This window comes from Condylostylus longicornis, unplaced genomic scaffold, assembly GCF_029603195.1.
Source record: "Condylostylus longicornis isolate FDR11 unplaced genomic scaffold, ASM2960319v2 ptg000022l, whole genome shotgun sequence".
Taxonomy (NCBI): domain Eukaryota; kingdom Metazoa; phylum Arthropoda; class Insecta; order Diptera; family Dolichopodidae; genus Condylostylus; species Condylostylus longicornis.
In genome coordinates, this window is record NW_026577991.1 from 5509488 (window position 1) to 5527647 (window position 18160).

The 18160-nt window shown below is 25.6% G+C and overlaps 1 protein-coding gene across 1 annotated transcript in view; it reads left to right on the forward strand.

Moving 5' to 3' along the window:
* Positions 1-18160, forward strand: part of LOC129606778 (fringe glycosyltransferase) — a 224949-nt gene that overhangs the window by 16196 nt on the left and 190593 nt on the right. The window contains exon 2 of the mRNA XM_055517324.1: positions 16602-17183. Coding sequence (XP_055373299.1) covers positions 16602-17183 — 582 coding nt within the window. The remainder of the gene's footprint in view (positions 1-16601; positions 17184-18160) is intronic.

The following is an 18160-nucleotide window of genomic DNA, read 5'->3' on the forward strand; positions in this document are numbered from 1 at the left end:
AAAAATATTATTTAAAAAAAAAACATTGTTGAAAAATTACTTTCAGTTATCATAACCGTTAGTTAATTTTTTTTGCTGTTCTGTTTTCATTGTTTCTTTCATATTTTTAATAATAACAACTAACAAGCAATGTTTGTTTCTCTCTCATCTTATAGTAGATTTTTAATTGGATTCAATGTAATGAAAATTTTTTATTGATGATTTAAAAAAATAAAAGCAACAGTTTTAGTAATTGTACAGTTTATGTTTTTTTTATATTTTTTTTATATGCTGTTATTTTTTTCTCCATTAATTTTTTGTTTCATTGGAAATATTAATACTCTTGCAATTGTAGTACAACATTCGTTTACAATGAGAGATCATTGCATATTTGAGAATAATTTGCGTACTAAAAAATTAGGAAAATCAACATTATCAAGAACGGAAGGCGGAACTGAATATTCGAATAAATTTATAATTATAATATTACTCTTTTTACAGGAAGAACTGTTCAGAAACTTTCATATTTTTACGAAATTTCACTCTTAACTTCAGCATTTTAGAATTAATCTTCGGTGTTCTACTATTTACATATGTACATATTTGAATGAAATTTCAATAACCTGGATAAGAAATTACAAAAAAAAGGATGGATTATTTGATCCTTACGCAGACCGCAACTATTAACCCCTTAAATTTTTCTATAATTTCCTGTGTGGGGCTACCTCAAATCCATAATCTATGCGTGTGAATCATCGATGTTTACTTCTAAATCAGTTTTAGAGTCCAAATTAGAATGTATTTTTTGTCTTAATGTACGATTAGTCGAGCTAGGGGCGGAAGCTTTTTTCCAAAAATCCTTTAATGTCATCTATTGATCTTCTATTAAATCAAACATCATAATTCTACTCTATTTCTACAAAAAATATACTACTTATAATCTAAAGATTTGAATGGCAAAATAAAAATCGATTTTTTGACACTACAAGAAAACTGTTACATTACTTTTGTTTGATTGAGGTTTATTTCAAATAAAAAATAAAAATTTTTTTATATTTCTTCATTACCTTACATTGAAACACTGTTGTTGTCTACTTTCTGACATAAAAACAAAACTCACACAAAATTTATTTAAAAACAAAACTTTTTTTAAAAGAAAATATTTTTATGCATGTAAAACTTTTCAATTACATTTTAAGATCAATCATTGACATGACACGCTCTTTACTATTTTACAAATATTTTTATTATTAGTTCTACTTGTATGATATTCGTATAACATGTCAAAGTTTTATTCAAAATTGATATTTAAAAGTAGTATACGTAAGTGAGTATACTTGACTTCTAAAATTAGACTTATTGAAAACTTTTTAAATTTATTTAATCAAATTAATTGAAACTGACATCTTAATGTCAATAATTTGACACATGTAATTTAAATACTTAAACAATTATATTGTATATATATAAGGTATTTCTGTCAATTTTTTATAATTTTATGTTAAATATACACACATATGTACTTGGGAAATAAAAGATCAACAGATGTTATATGTTATGTGTTGTTTGTATTCTAAAACAATGTTATATACGAACGAATAAATTTGACATTTTGATAGACATTTCGACAGCTATATTAAATTATGTAAACTTATATAAAAATGTTAATTTTTAAAGTTTATGTTATACTTAGAGTTTATAATCTTAATAAAATTTTATTTAAAAATATACAAAATACTTGTGACATTGTTGCTTTAATAAAGAGTAACTGGCAACATTAACGTCTCGTACAATAATAGCAAATTAGATAGAGTGGTGTAATATAAATATTCTGGAGTTATAATAGTCGAAAATCTAGTGAATAAGATATATATGTGTAATATGTTATTCTAGAGAATAATATATAAACGAACAATTATTGGAGAAAGCACGAAGAATTGCGTGCATATTTGAGTTCAATAAGTTACAAGGGTTCCTCTGCACTTAAAAAAGAAGATTTAACAGGCACGATTTTATTTATAACCCTAGCTTATATCCGACTTGGTAACCCAATTTCATGCCAAAATTTAATTCAAATTCCTCCTAATCTTAACCTTGTAGATTGTAGATTGCAAAGACCAGTGTACCGCGACCATAGATCATAATTTAAAATAAAGATCTATTGTGTCCCCGGACTAGGTGAGGGACAAAGCGACAATTCCGGAATAATAACCCCGGTGAGAATTCTCACCTGATTCCTGCGGAGTCCTATTATTTTCCTAAGGCGCTCCTGGTCATAATTTCCCAGAAGTCCTGGAAGATACCTCCAGCGCTCCGAATAGCGGCTCTCCATTTCCTCCCTTAATTCTTCTGAAGACCTTAAAAGTTGTAGTATTTTAATATTCTTGAATTTTTTTTTTAAACAAAAGACCCCACACCAAGTTTTATTTTATATTTCAACTTTATCTTTTATAGTATAAGTTTTCCTATATATTAAGTAATAATTATTATCTTAAATCTAATTAATATAGTTTCATTTTTTAACTGGAAATAATTAATTTGAGAAAAGAAATTTTTCCGAAAAATATCTTTATTATTTACAAATGTGCATTATACTTTACCCATTTCATATGAGTATCTTACTAAACTAGATTTAAAATTCAAATTCATAGACATTTGTACAACTTGTATAATATATAGTTTTATATATAACAATTAAGATAATATCAAAATGATATGACAAAATTGTACTAAACATGAAGTTAACAATTTTGTGTACAAAAAAAAGGGTAAAAATATTTTACAAAATATAACAAAACTGTTAAAAATATTGCGGTATTAATAAAAGTAACTTATACACTTACTTTAATTTAAAAATTTTAATTTTTTGATTCAATTGTTTTCCAAGTCAACTTAAAGTATAAAAGCGGTCTATTGCATGCACAAAACTCTATAGGTACAGTACACATTTGAAACAATATAAAAGATAATCATTAATGACTTTATAAAACACATTTATAAAAACATTAAACAAGAAAACAAAATAAGAAAAATGTAAAACAATTTCTAAGAAAATTAGATGAAAATTCTATATTTGTAAGGTTAAAAGAAAATGTTATTAAAATAAACAAAACTTAAATAACAATGCAATGCAAACAAAAAAAATTTAAATTAAAATTACAAAAAAAAACGCTGATAACATAAACGTTTCGAGGGTAACAACTAAAACATGGGTAAATAAAACAAAGCGAAAATGAATTGCACTTAAATAAAGTGTTACCGTGTTGAAATTTTAAAATGCGTTTCCCTTTTCACTACGTTCCATATTAAAATCAAACTATTTAAAAGAAATGCGTTCATCTTAATTTATCTAATCTTAAATTTGGGTAAAAATGTTATACGAACTGTACTCGAAATCGAAATTTTGACCCCGGAAATAGTCACGCCGTTGAGAGTAGCCACAATGCAAGAATTTTTCAAGATCCTAAAGATAATACAAATGTAAGTGGAGATGAGAATCAGAAAAGATACTGCAATTCGACGTGAGAAGGACTTAAGGACCTCAATCGTCTACAGGGGAATAAAGACTTTTGTAAAGGTCAAGTTCCAGAAACTGGATCTCTTAAAAATTAATGAAACTGGTTGCATGCAGCAAGCTTATAAATAAAAATTTAATTGCCGTATGACGTAGGAAATTTTGTTTTACATTTTTCTAACAGGTGCAATGACAATATCTCCTTAATCTATGCAATTTTTTCGTTCAACTACTTATTTATTTAGAAACTTATATTAACCTCCAATTATAAGTGTTATGTGTAACATTTACGTAACAGGCGCATCACAAGAAGAGAGGTGCACAACCAGTCTCATATTTAACTTTAGTTTTATTGACAAAACACGAATTATTAAATACTTACTTAGAATTTGTTTTTCTTATTTTTTGATAATAAAAAAAACTTAGGGCTTAATTTTTTTTTTTTGTTTATTCTTCTTATTTCTATTTTAAATAGTTCCACTATATAATATGTCATCAAAAAAAAAAACAAAACGGGCAACAGCAAATAATTAATTACTAAAGGTAAAAACTCTGAATCACAGGTAAATAATATTATATAAGATGACATATACATATACATATATATGTGTTTAAAATATTCATGAATGCATGTTTGTACACAAATGCATAATATTAATAAAAAATGAAAAAAAAAATCTAAGTCTTCCTCTAAAATTTTACTACTAAATTGAATGCATGGTTGATATTATCGCGATATACAGACTGTGAAACATAAAAACGTGTGTAATAAAAACCAAAATAAACAAAAGAGTTTTTTTTTCTCTTTCACTCTCTAAGATTCATTATTTACTATTATGCATGTAACAGGTATGCTTAGGTGTACCGACATTCATCTAACCTCTTATACCGCATTTTCCTTCTCTTTTGTTTCAATTTAAAAAAAAAATTTTTACACTTTTGACTCTTACCAAGATAATGATATGACATTCATGACATTTATTTTTTATACTCATCTTGTTGTTGTCGTACAACAGAAACACAAAAAACTCATTTTTTTTTTTGTTGTTGTTGTTAATTTTCTTGTATTATAGTTTTAACACTGCATTTTAACGATATGTTTTAAACACTTGAAAATTATGTTAAAAATTTCTCAAATAGTTTTAGATGAAATGTAAAAAGCCGATGTTAATATTTTTCGATGTTCATTTAAAAATTTTCTATTAATTATTTGAGTTAATTAAGATATTAAATGTTGTATAGAGAAAAGCTGATTAAAAATCGAAAAATTTATTAAAATTAGAATTGTTTATGTAATTTTTTACCATTTTGCAATCTTTGATTTTAAAACAAAATTGTAGCATAATGTTTGGCCAAAGTTATTTATATTTCCTAATAGGAAATTACTCTTTTTGAAAAATATTTTCCTTTGGGGTAATTACTTGTATGGGGTAAGCTGATGGTCTCGCCCGGAGGGTAGCGGCTATTCCGTCTATTGGGCCGGAATCACACTTTGGGACTTTTGAGGGAATAACTGGAAGGAACGGGCTTATTCGCCAATTGAACAATAGGTCAGGCCTTCTCATTCCAAAACATTTATATTGGATGCTTTAGGAACGAGAAAGCGAAATTTTGTTGCACTTGGTCATCTAGGTTATGAGACTGCTGTTGTCTTACTAAGGTCTACCAACTAGACGCTGCCTCTAGATGGTCCATCTAAAGAGGTTTGCCGTCTGTGCCTAGAAGAGGACGAATTTGTGGAGCACTTATTGCATGGTAGCTCGCCTACGGAAAAACACCAAAAAAACTAAGTTCTTTGCGAACAGTAACTGACCTTCACACATTATTAAAATATTTAGTAAAATTTTTTATCAAAAGAAAAAACCAAAATTATTTTTCCAAAGAAAAAACATTAAGAAAATAAATTCTTTTTGGTTTCACTCTGCCTTTTCGCTCATCTATCCCTGGGTTTGTTTACCAAACTTCTACTTCTAAAAAGTTATAGCTCCGCAATAAGTTCTAAAAATGCTATTTTTTGACTTTATTTATTTCATAAAATCTTTCCATAAAATAATTTCGAAAATTTCATATAAAAACAATTTGAGCATCGCTTCAAAAAACTGAACCCGAACCAGGCCGGTAATTGTAAAACAAGAAAAAAACTGAGTAAATTGCGAAAATTTCCAAAATAAAGCTATAAAACAAAAAAACTGAGTTTCATATTAAAATGGCCTTCAATCTGACCATATACGGGCTTCCTAAATGAACATGAAAACATTAAATTTAACTTTCATTTCATATACCTACCTAGCAAATGTAAAATTTGTGAGCAAATGGAAAAATTTTAATTTTACAATGCAAAAAACAAACGAAGAAAAAAGCAAAAGAACAAAAAATAAAAAGGAGAGCAAAATTATAATATTTTTGGAGGACTTTTTTCTTCTTCTTTTTATCATTATTATTTTTTTTAGAGGTCATAAACAATGACGCGTTTGGTTATCATTAGTTGGTTTTATATTCCTATATACAAATTATAATATTCTGGATGCAAGATCATAACTTCTTCTTTTTTATTATTATTTTAATGATTATAAAAAATAAAAAAAGAAATCCCACTCATCATCATTTTCAAAATAATAATCAACATCATCGTCATTATTAATTATCATATATATATATATAATAATCATTGAAATTTGTTAAAACTTATTTAGGTATTCAGATCGCGTGCATGGCAACGGATAAATAAAAAACTAAAATCATAAAAAGAAGCAGAAAATGATTCGTTCCCTTTCATATAATGCTGGGCATAACAAAACACAACCATTATAAAAAATGCATTCAACTCTTTTTTTTTTTTTTTTGGTTTTTTTTATTACCTTTAATTTGTACTCTGGCAGTCAATAAAAGATATAAGATGTCCCGAATTAAGTATGTATTATGAAGAAATTTAACCCTTTATGAAATGAAACAAAACTTAATACGAGTAGAAATTTAATTCAGGAGCAAAACAACACAAATATTCGGTGAAATTGTATTTTAATGCTGTAGATTTAAGTATTCCAGGATTATTGTTGGCTGTATTATTAAGAAATGTCTTCGAACTCCGTAAAGTGAATATTTCAAGATCAATTTGTTCTTGGCCAGATAAAAAAATATTTGCTACAAACTTACTACAGTTGTTCTGATTTGATTCAAAAAACCAACAAACTATTCTTCAAAGTTACTACCACACAGTAGGAGCCTCTAAAATTACAGTAGAAAAGCGTTTTACATCATGGTATACAGATTGAATAAGACAGGAAGCGAAATTTGTTTTGCCTCTTATGATGATCGTGGTCTGCAAGAGATTAGGAAGTATTTGATTTAGTGGTCAGACAATTTCGATCGAACTATAGTACTGCCTGCAGATGTGTTAATAAATCAATCCTTGATACTCGTATCACCAAATATAATACTACGCTGTATACTAATAAATACTTTCAGCAGTAACAGGTTAATAAGCTCATTTCTACTAGTTCAATTGTCTGCAATAATACTTCTGACATTTCAATTTTGACAAACGCAAACTAATTTTTAAACTCGTTATCAATTAAATGATACACTCTATTAATCATAACAATTATGTAGATATTATAAGAATCAAACACATCTCAAAAACATAATACAGACACACACATTAATCTTGTATTCCAGAAATACACTTATAATTCTAAAAATATACTGTGCCCTCATAATAATTCCTTGCATATTTATAAACATCCATACAAGTCTACGAAAAAAATATATGTACTATAATAATTATTATTGAATTGCTTGGGGACATTATTGTCCATCCACGAAATTGAACTCGAATCTAAATTGTATCCGCTATAAAAAAAATAAGAAACCAACACAGAAAACAAAAAAATTCAATTTTCATTTAAAGTACACATTTTTTTTTTTATTCCTTGTATTCTGCAGTCTTCCAATATCCCGTTTTATTGAAACTCAATATATATGGTCAGAACTGGTGCTGCTTTCTATTTGGCATTAAACAATCAGATACACAACACAACAAACTTCAAATAGAATGAAACCAAATTGAGTAGAAATTAAAACTCAATAAAAAAAGAAGAATAAGGATCAGAAAAAAATTTTTTTAATTTAAAAATAATTTCTGAAACAACTTTGATCAAATCAACACAGCAAAACCACTACCAAATATGATAAAAAGAATTGCAAACCTTAAAAAATATATAAAAATCAAGAAATCACTTATTCAACACTGATGAAAACCCTGATGAATTCCAAAACTATTTTCATTATTCTTATAACTTTGGCATCATAAAACTCAACTTATAAATTGTAAAAAAACAAAAAAAAATTGGAGTTGAAAAGAATCTTGATGCAATCAATCGCAAAACGACTAGAGGGAAATTATTTTTTAAACAAAGGGGAAAAAAACAGAAAATCATAACAACAAGGATGACAAAAATACAAAAAAAAATCTGGGGTTCCATTAAATCAAATTCAAAAATTGTAAGAAAAAGAGTAAATCGATTTTAAAAACGGTGTAACCTGGTGTAAACACAATAATGTAAATCGAATGTATAAAGCGTGCTAAACAAACGCGAATGTATGCAGGGTTTTTTTTTTGCTTTTCTGCTTTTATTTTTGATTTTGTATAGGTAACCATAGGTGCCTACGATCATTTAATGAGGTTAAAAATATTTTTTTGTTTTATTGTTCTTTCGTTCGAGTTTCATTATTATTTTTCAGATATATATTTATTCCTTAAGGATAACGCAACTCTACTTGATTACTTCTCTATCTCGGACCAGTTATTTATGCTCTTTTTCTTTTAAACTTCTTTTATACTATTGTAGTTCACTGAAATCTAAAAATTTTGTAGAGAAAAATTTATCCCTTAATTTAATTTTTCAATAATTTTAATTTAATAATCATTTCGAGGTAAATCATATGGAATGACATTTAATTCTGTCATACGATCCTTATAACAAGTCCTGTCAATTAATATTTTGAAATACCATATTCAAAATTAGATCTAAATAGGAGTAAGAGACAGAGGTAGACGAGAAAGATGTGGTAATTTTAATGTAATGTGTTCATATTGCAGTTACAATTTAAACATTAACCCATTTATTTCCGCAGTACAAATGTTGAATGGTAATATATGAAATTGATAAAATTTAAACATTAGTTTCCAGTATACGTATGTTGGTTTTTAAGATGCACTGTTGCTTTTACAAATGATTTTGTTTGTTGCATATATTTTTCAATCATGAGTAGAGAATATTATGGCACACTGGGAAATATTGGGTTAAAAAGAATTAAAAATATTAAATAAACTGTACGAGTAACTTTGACTCCAATTTAATTATAATTGCTTGTGCATTAGGAAATTTTGTTTTTGGAGGCAATATTGTAAAATATTTTAATACTATTATTTTGCGGAATTGAAAAGCAACCAAGCGAATTTCTTAATAAATTTAAAATATGTCAAAATTTGTTCAACTAAGGCACATACATATAACTACTTGTAATTAATTAGAAATACTAGGCTAAAATTACTTTTCTTATCTTTTCCATATTCTTCTTATCTACATAAAAAACCATTTTAAATACTTAAGCAAATTGGTCTAGTCTGTCTAATAAGTTTGTATTTTATTAAGTGGGTTATTTACCTATACTTTTCTATCTATAATATTATAGGAATGTAGAGACTTTTAAAATCTACATCCAACTATAAGTTGCTGTAGTGCTTATGAACTACAAACTTCTAACATATTACAATAGATGGTGCGTATGTATAGTAAATGTGAAGAGTATAAGTAAACTAAATAAAAAGTTTTTTAAAAATTTTAAATAACTATTTTGTAACTCTCTTATCTTGGTTATTCAGAATATTAGAAGTTTATATTATGAAAAATGAAATACTTCCTTCGGTTAGAAATCAATAAAACTATTTTAGGAAATGAGATTTATAAACTTATATTAAATTCTTAATAACTTTTAATACTCTTTATTAAAAGTTCATAAATGAAAGAAAAAAAAAATATTATAAAAGTTTTACAAAATAAAAAGGACTTTACAAAGTAGGAACAAAAAACTTTTTATCACAAAAATTTATTGTGAATAACAACAAAATTTATTATGAATAGAGCATTGAACATTGAATTGTAGGATTCTTACAGGAATTTCTCTAAAAATGTTAATAGATTATAAGATAGTCTAATCTACATTGAGAATTTGTCTACTAAGTAGGGTTTGAACCCAAAAGTCTTACTTCGAATTTCAAACTTTTAATAAGCCTAATTCTGTCGATATAGTACATATAAAAAATTCAAGAAATTTCGGGTTAAATGTGCGTTTAAAATTAAATTCAGAAAAAAAATTTTGAAAATCTTTAATTGCATATTCTAGTTCAGCTAGAAGACATAGGGCCTCTTTAAGGGCATTTTCGAAATCTTGAAATAAGACAACAATAACTTCTATGTTTTTAAAATTAAATACCCTGCATGTTACTAAAATTTGCTGATTTTTCTATGAATTTTCGGGCTGAAAATTTAGAGAAATAGAGCCGTTTTAATCTACACAATTTGGAATCGACTATTCTTACTAAATCTTGTGTCACTAAGGCTTGCATCTTAGATAATTTTCCAGACATCTTTTAAAATTCTTATATTATACTAAAATTGTCCACATTTAAGTAAATCATTTCTAGTAAGTTTAAAATTATTTCGTATAGCCTAAAATCAATTGAAGATTCAAGCAATTCAAATTTAATATGCATACCTCATAACAATATAAATAATTTTAAAATATTATTTCATATATACTTGTTTACACAGAATTGCCAAGAGAGATGCACTTAGTTATAAAAAAAATGTCCTCACAATTTAATATCCTGCTGAAAGTTTCTACTATTATGACCATTTTTTGCCTTATTTCAATAAAACTCGAAACTAAATTTAAATTTATAAATAATAAAATTAAATGCAATAGTCTGATTTTTTTGCTTACAAAGTCCAGACTGCAATAGTCGGAACGCAGCACATTTAACGTAGTTAGTTTTTTAAGTTGACTTTTTCATATAATAAATAAAGGATCATAAATTTATATGTGTCCCTTTGAATATTGTCAGTTGATATTAAATAAAAATCACAAAAAGAAAGAAAAGAATTTATAAGTTAAAGCACCCCCCTTAATGCGACCATTATAATTGCATCAATCTATAAATTTTTAATAGTATAATAAAATTTTTAATTCGTTTATAATGAAAAATTCTGAAATTTAAAAAAAATCTGACGAAAGCTTTTAGTTGTACAAGAAAATTTGTGTGGTTCGATTTTTGACAGTGTTTGTGAAATTTTACGATTAAATCTGAAAATATTCATAAATCTACGATATGGAGCCAAAGGTAATTTCCATTCAAGGCTGTAGTTTTCTGACCTGAGCTACATCGTTTTCGTTGAATAGAAAGTTTTCGATTCAAATTGCTTTGATTTGGTTCGGCCAAATATTCGGCATGTAATTCTTATTTATGAACACTTGCAATTTATTATTGATGGAATTGCTGAGTAGCCATGATTCGCAGCTTTACGTTAATGTTGATTTTACACATGATTTGAATATACTCAACTTAGTATGTCTAGATATTTGCATATTTCCATATAGGACGGAGTCTGCCGAAGGCTGTTCTAGCTTTATCTAGCCTGTTCTGTATATTTTTCTTAGTATCGCCTCTTGGTGTGATGATACTTCCTAGATGACAGAAGTTAGTTGTGCATTCAATGACTTGGCCGTCTACCTTGATTGCATTGTCAAATACAATAATTTGAAATATCAGTTGAATTTATAAAAAATTTTTAGTAAAAATTTTCTGACCGTAATATTCGAATCTACGATTTTTAAGTCCGTCGAAAATTTGTCGTGTTTATTGGCGTTACCAATACTTACTACAGTAATTCTACCATAAAAGCTCTCGAATAAAAAACAATAATTACCGTTCATTTGTCTTTAATATTATAATTACCTACATCTTAATGTAGTCAAGATCAGTTAAAAAAATTTTTATTATTCTTTAATATAATTGTGGCGTTTGAATTAAATTTACAATCATTTTAATAACATTTTTATAAACTCAATGGTGGCACTTTTGTTTTTGCAAAAGAAACAAAACAAAAAATCATCAAGAGACCATGAAAAAGAAATGGTCATGGGGAGCACGCGAATTTCATAAAAACGAAAAGGAAAAAAGCCAAAGAAAAATGTCATGCTGTGATTTTCGAATTATTATGCGACGGTTTGGCCTTTTCTGTTATTATTTTAAAAAATATTTTAAAATGTTTATGAAAAGAACAAATCTAAACAAACGCTTTTAAGAGCCCAAATAAGAAAAATAAAACAAAACTTAAAATATGCCTTTAAAAATTTTAAAATTTTTTATTCCTTGAAGATAACGAATTGAAAAGTTCAAGAAAAAAAATGTTTGTTTTTGAATTTCATTGTTTTTTTTTGATTTTTTATTATTTTTGTTCACCAAAAACAAAGAAAGCTGATAATAAAATTCAAAATATTTCTTAAAAGTTATTTATTGAATTTTTTTTTGCCATTTCATAGCTTTTTAATGCACTTTTTTAAATGAACTTGCCTTGAATACCTCAAAAAATACCACGAAAATAATCGAACAGAAATAAGAGAAACACAACAAATCATGACTTAAAATTTCAAATCAATGGAAATTGTTAAATAAGTGCATGTTGTTAAGAATGTCGCCAACAAGAGAGTTCATACCTCTTCTTCCTCCCCATCCCCCTGCCCCTTCTTTAGACCCACTTATTATGATTTTACGATGTAGAAATCAATTGGCTTCTTCATTACTCGTTTTTATTTGTTTTTTTTTTTTTCGCATTTTTGCATTTATTTTTTGGATGATCACAGTTTGTTAGTTGGTACCACTTCATCATGACAATCAACTATCAGGCATAACAAATCACTTTAGTAGTTTTTAGGCTTTTTATTGTTTTTTTTAATGAAAAGGTGTCCAAAATTAATGTTTTATCAAATTTTTGAAATTCTTATTTGATTCTTTGTTTTTGATCTTTTAGGTGTAGTGTAAGGCAGACATATTTTTAAAGAAATATTTATAATAAAATGGAATACAAAGAATCTAATATAATAATATATAATTTGGATTTGATTTACGCAATGCGATATATGCGATTTGTGACAGAAAAAGTTCAAGAATATGCAAGAAATTTATACTATATAAGCTATTAAACACTAATTTGTTTAAAATATCACTCTGGAACAAGCTATTAGTTTTATTTTACAGTATAAATAATATGTGATGAGTCTCAATTGATGTATTGATCTAGCATACTTAATGTTCTTTGCTTCACTGACAATTCCGTAAGCGAAAATCATAGTAATTGTTTTCATTTACTGGCAGCATAACAGATAATAGCAACTATTTAGAAGTTGGCTGGGCAACACTGACTTTCAGCCATTTTGTTTACATAAATAAAATTATACAATTGTGATTCTACGTTATAATTAGTGTGACATGACAGTAACTGGCATGACAGTTACTATGGCATGACAGTATTTTTGAATATTATAAAGGATTTCTTTTAAACTGCCTAGTTAAAAAAAGCTTATTTCCTCTCGCCGAAACTACAATTTCCAGCAAACACATATGAGATAAGGTGCCCGTTAGACTCCTTTGTGAACCAAAACCATTCTATAACCGAAAACAATTTAAAACTACCGCCTTTTGAGTTAAATGACGTACTTTTTAACCTAAGAACTTTCATTGTTATTGTGTTAAAACATTTCTGTTAGCAGGACCACAAAATTTTAAATCTTCCAATTTGTGGGGTCGTTTAAAAAAGCTTATATTTTTTAAATTATATTCATCAAAAGTCATTTCCATTAAAACTGTTATATCCGTATAACAGTAAAATATTTTTAATAAAAAATATGAAATTTATAACAAAAGAAAAAATCAACAGTAAAGTAAAAGCAATTTTAGGAAAAAAAATTAAGTGCTAGCCAAAAAAAAATAATCCAAAACCAATGACTTATAGACGAAAAAAAAAGAGTGGAGAAAACAATATTGGAAAGGAAACCTTTAAGGTATAACAGAAAAAAAAACACAAGAAAAAATCATGAACTTTTAACTATCATGATTTTACTATTATCGTTATTATTCATCTCTTCTATATATAGTTTATTGACTGGACCAGCACTATTTTTTCTTGTATATATCTTTCTCTCCTTTCATAACATTTCACCTGCTTTTAATAATTCTTTTCTCCACCTTAATATAAAATTGAACATCTGCGCTATCAACCTGTATAACATTTTATAGAAAAAATTGTTTTTTTTTTTTTTTTTTTTTTTGTGGTTTATTTATTGTTTCTGTTGTTTTTCAATTCAAACTGCACAATGGCACTATATATTCTATTATATATAGAGTGCTATGGAATCCATTCAATCCGATTTAATTTTTAAAAAAATGGAAATCGAATGATAATCGAATGATAATAATAGTAATATGATATGATAGCTGTTATAAAAGTTGGTTAATACTTATATACCTATATAATGATATTAGAGTTCAAAAAATAAATTGTAGAGAAACACTGCTGTCAAATGGTGTTATTTTGGTCTATACGAAAGGATATTATTATTTTTATCTTTTAAAAATGGCGTATTTTTATAATATTATAAGTAAATGTTTTAAGATTTATTATTAAAACTTTAATATAAATAATTTGTGATATGAAGAAAAACCAATTCCATGTAACACAAAGAAATCTATCTGGTTCTCTCTCTTATATTGCGCAAAAATGAAGAAGAAATTCAATGTTAACCGCAATATGAATGCGATCTAAGAAAATTTTGACATGTTGGAATATTTTTGCTGTCATAATTTTGAAACTTGTGGTAAAATGTAATTCTAGTGTTAAGAACTTTGAACTCTGTCTAAATTTAATTATAATATCACTTAATTTTAATTAGTAAAGATGTTGTTAGATTTGCGCCTAAATGCAAACTTAAGAACTATTTGAACGAGTCAACAAAATAGAACATTTTGAACATCTTGCAAATTTATTGCATATCTTTAGGGGCTTGGACACTAAAGATATGCAATAAATGATTTAAAGATGCGTTCGACCCTGTTTTTCAAATTCATTTATGAACAATAAAATTAAAATAATTGCCACAGATTTTGAGATAACGAAAAACAATGCTTTATAAAACTCCCTTATAAAATTAAAAGTCGGTCCCAAAAACGATATATTGTGAAAAATTTGCAAAGAAAACGACAAGTAAAAAATTTCAATATTCATTTACAATTTTCGAAAAATTAAATTTAAAATTTTTAAAATATTATATTCCGCCTATTGAATCACCTTGTACTTTTATTCTTTCTTCAGATATTTTAAATAAATTTTTTCTCATAATGAACGTAATTCAATTTTTCCCTTACACAAACTTATTATCACTTTGTTCCTTAGAGACTATATTAAATTATTTAACTATTTCTATGAACCCTATGGGAAAATTTGGGCCATAAAGAAAATTTTTTATTCAGACGTAAATAATTTACCACAACCACAATATCCTTACGATCCTACATATTTAATTCCTTTGTGCTTTGTATATAATAAAAAAATTTTTGTTAAAAATTCGATTATAATTGAGAATTCAATTAAATCACAAATATTTTCAATTGAATTTTAAATTCCATAATACCATTATTACTTGAAAAATATAGAAATAAATTTCAAATAAATTTCTACAACAATAAAATCCCTACTACATAGTTTATACCCTGATATCCTTGAGAAAAAGAAAAAATATTTCAAAATTTCCTTTTAAGGAAAATGTTTTTTTAATTTTTTAACTAGAACTTCATTCACACAATAACTTACAATAAATAATAATTGAACAATTTTTCCTACATATTAATTTCTAATATCCTAGAAAATATTTATGTTTTTTTCTTCAGTTTCTTGTCCTATCCCAAAAAATATTCTATAAAAATAAAAATTTAAGAGAATTTAATGAAATTTTATTTTTTATTTTCAAAAATTTTCATTTGAATTCATTTTAATTCAATTGATCTCATATTAATTTACTGGAAAACAATTATTCTTTTTACATTACTATGGAATTAAAATGCTCTTTGGAGAGTACGTGTAGCTTGAAATGAAAAAAATATCCTTATTTGAAAATGAAATTATTCTATTTTCTAAAAATTTTCGAAATTATTCATCGAAAAATAATTGAATAAAAATTAAAGATTTTAAATGAATAAAATGAACAATATTTAAAAAACAGTAATTAAAAGCGGTTTATAAGACAGCACATTTCCATTTAAGAAATAATATTTTAGTTCGAGATAACGAAACGATCTATTTAAATAGTGTTCACTTTTCCGTATGTAATTTTGCATAAATTTATGGGGAAATTTTAGAATAACAATTTTCGAAAAATTCTATGAAATTAATTAGAAATACAATAAAATTGCATATCTGGCATTTAAGAAATAGGGGTATATATATAATGGGTAAGAAGACGATTACTTTTAGAATTCAAAATTTTTGTAGCACGTATAAGTGTCCAATAGATTTTATAGTGCCGAACAATAACGAAATATGAAAGTACGAAAGGAGTTGCAAAAAATTTGATTTCAGGGGAATAGATCCTAGTTTCCGAATATTAGAGAAAAATTACTTCGAAAATTACCGAAAAATCATTTTAAGTTTGAGAGAATTAATTTGGAGGGTCGATGCCCTGATATTTGTTTATATAAAAGAAATAATTCCCACCATTTCTGAATTTTTATATAGAATTCATAAATTTTCATCTTTCTATCTTGAACGGTGTACAAGCTTTCCAAACAGACAAACAGAACCACAGATAAATTGAATTGACATAGAGTATTTACTAGCTTGTAACTTGGTCCAATAATTACCAACTTTCACACAAATATAATTTGGCGTTCATTTACTCATACATACATATACTTTGTATAATTTTAATTTTTTTAAAATAATTAACATTTTTTTTACATTAATAATTACTAAAATTTTTCTTTATATATTTTCAGGGAATTCAAACACAAAATTTAGATGACAAGAAAATTAATTATCAAATTATTAAAAATCATAATTATTATAATCAACATCAATATCAACAAAATAATAATGATAATGATAATATAAATAATATAAATAATAATAATCAAAATAATAATTATAATAAACAACCAACAACTGTGATAATTCGTAAAGATATTTTAAGTTTTAATTTCTCTGATATACCAATATCAGAGAAATCAACATTAGAAGATGAAATTGATAAAATAAGAGATAGTTATAATAAAATAAATAATTTAAAATTATTATATAATAAATATAATTTAAATAATAATAATATTAATAATGGTATTGGTGGTAGTGATGATAATAATAATAGTAATGATATTGATAATATAAATAATTTAATTATTGATAGTGCAACATTAAATAATTTAATAAATCAACAATATGGTTCAGTTGTTACTGGTACACCAAAACCATCGATAACACAATTAGATGATATATTTATAAGTGTTAAAACAACAAAAAATTATCACGATAATAGATTGGCATTAATTATAAAAACATGGTTTCAATTAGCAAAAGATCAGGTGAGTTTTATTTTTTTTTTTATTTTTTTTTAAATTATTTTAATATTTTATAAATTTTAATAGAATATTTTGTAATTCTCTGACAAAAATCAATTTATTTTAATATTTTCTCTTTATCAAAAACTATTTTACTTAATTTAGTAGATATTTTACAATTTACTGGGCTAAAGAGTAAAATTACAATAAAATCGAGTAAAATGTTTAATAAACCAATAATTTTACTCAAAAAATATAATGCTGTCAATAATAATAACAATATTTATTAAGTGTAAAATTACTCAATATTAGAGTAAAATTTACACTGCAAAGAAGATTCTTCTCGTTCATGATGTAAATTTACACTCTTTAGTTGTAATTTTCATCGATAAAAATAATTTTGTAATTCATTTGCTATACAATCTAGTTGATAACTACATGGTTAATTAATCGAGTAATTATTGCCCCCTTTGATTTTAACTACCTATTCTACTATTATAATTGGAGTTACTTGGGATTTCTTCAATTATTGATCGGGTAAAATTACCCGAACATTTTCTTAGAGTGTATTTATTCTTAGAGTGTAAGTTTCATTTTAATTGGAATATTTTCTAAAATTAAATTTGTTTTTTCAAAACAGTGCTAATTTTTTTTGTTAACAATTTTTATTTTGAATAAATTCCTTGTATTTTGCATAAAAAATTGTTTTCGAAGTTCAGTGTGTTGCATATCTTACAATATACATTCGTCTTCTTCTCTCATGATAATTAAATAAAGCGTGAAATATCACATAAAGAAAACTAATTCCCACATTACGGTAAATTTAAAAAAAAAATTAATTCAATTTCATGAATAAATGAAGAAAGAAATTAATTTTTTTTCAATTTCTTAATAATTTCAAAGTTTAATCAATATTCTACAAATGGAAACAATTGAATGTAATTTAAGACATAAAAAAATTTCTATATTAAAAATTGCAATTTTGCTTATAAAATTTGAAA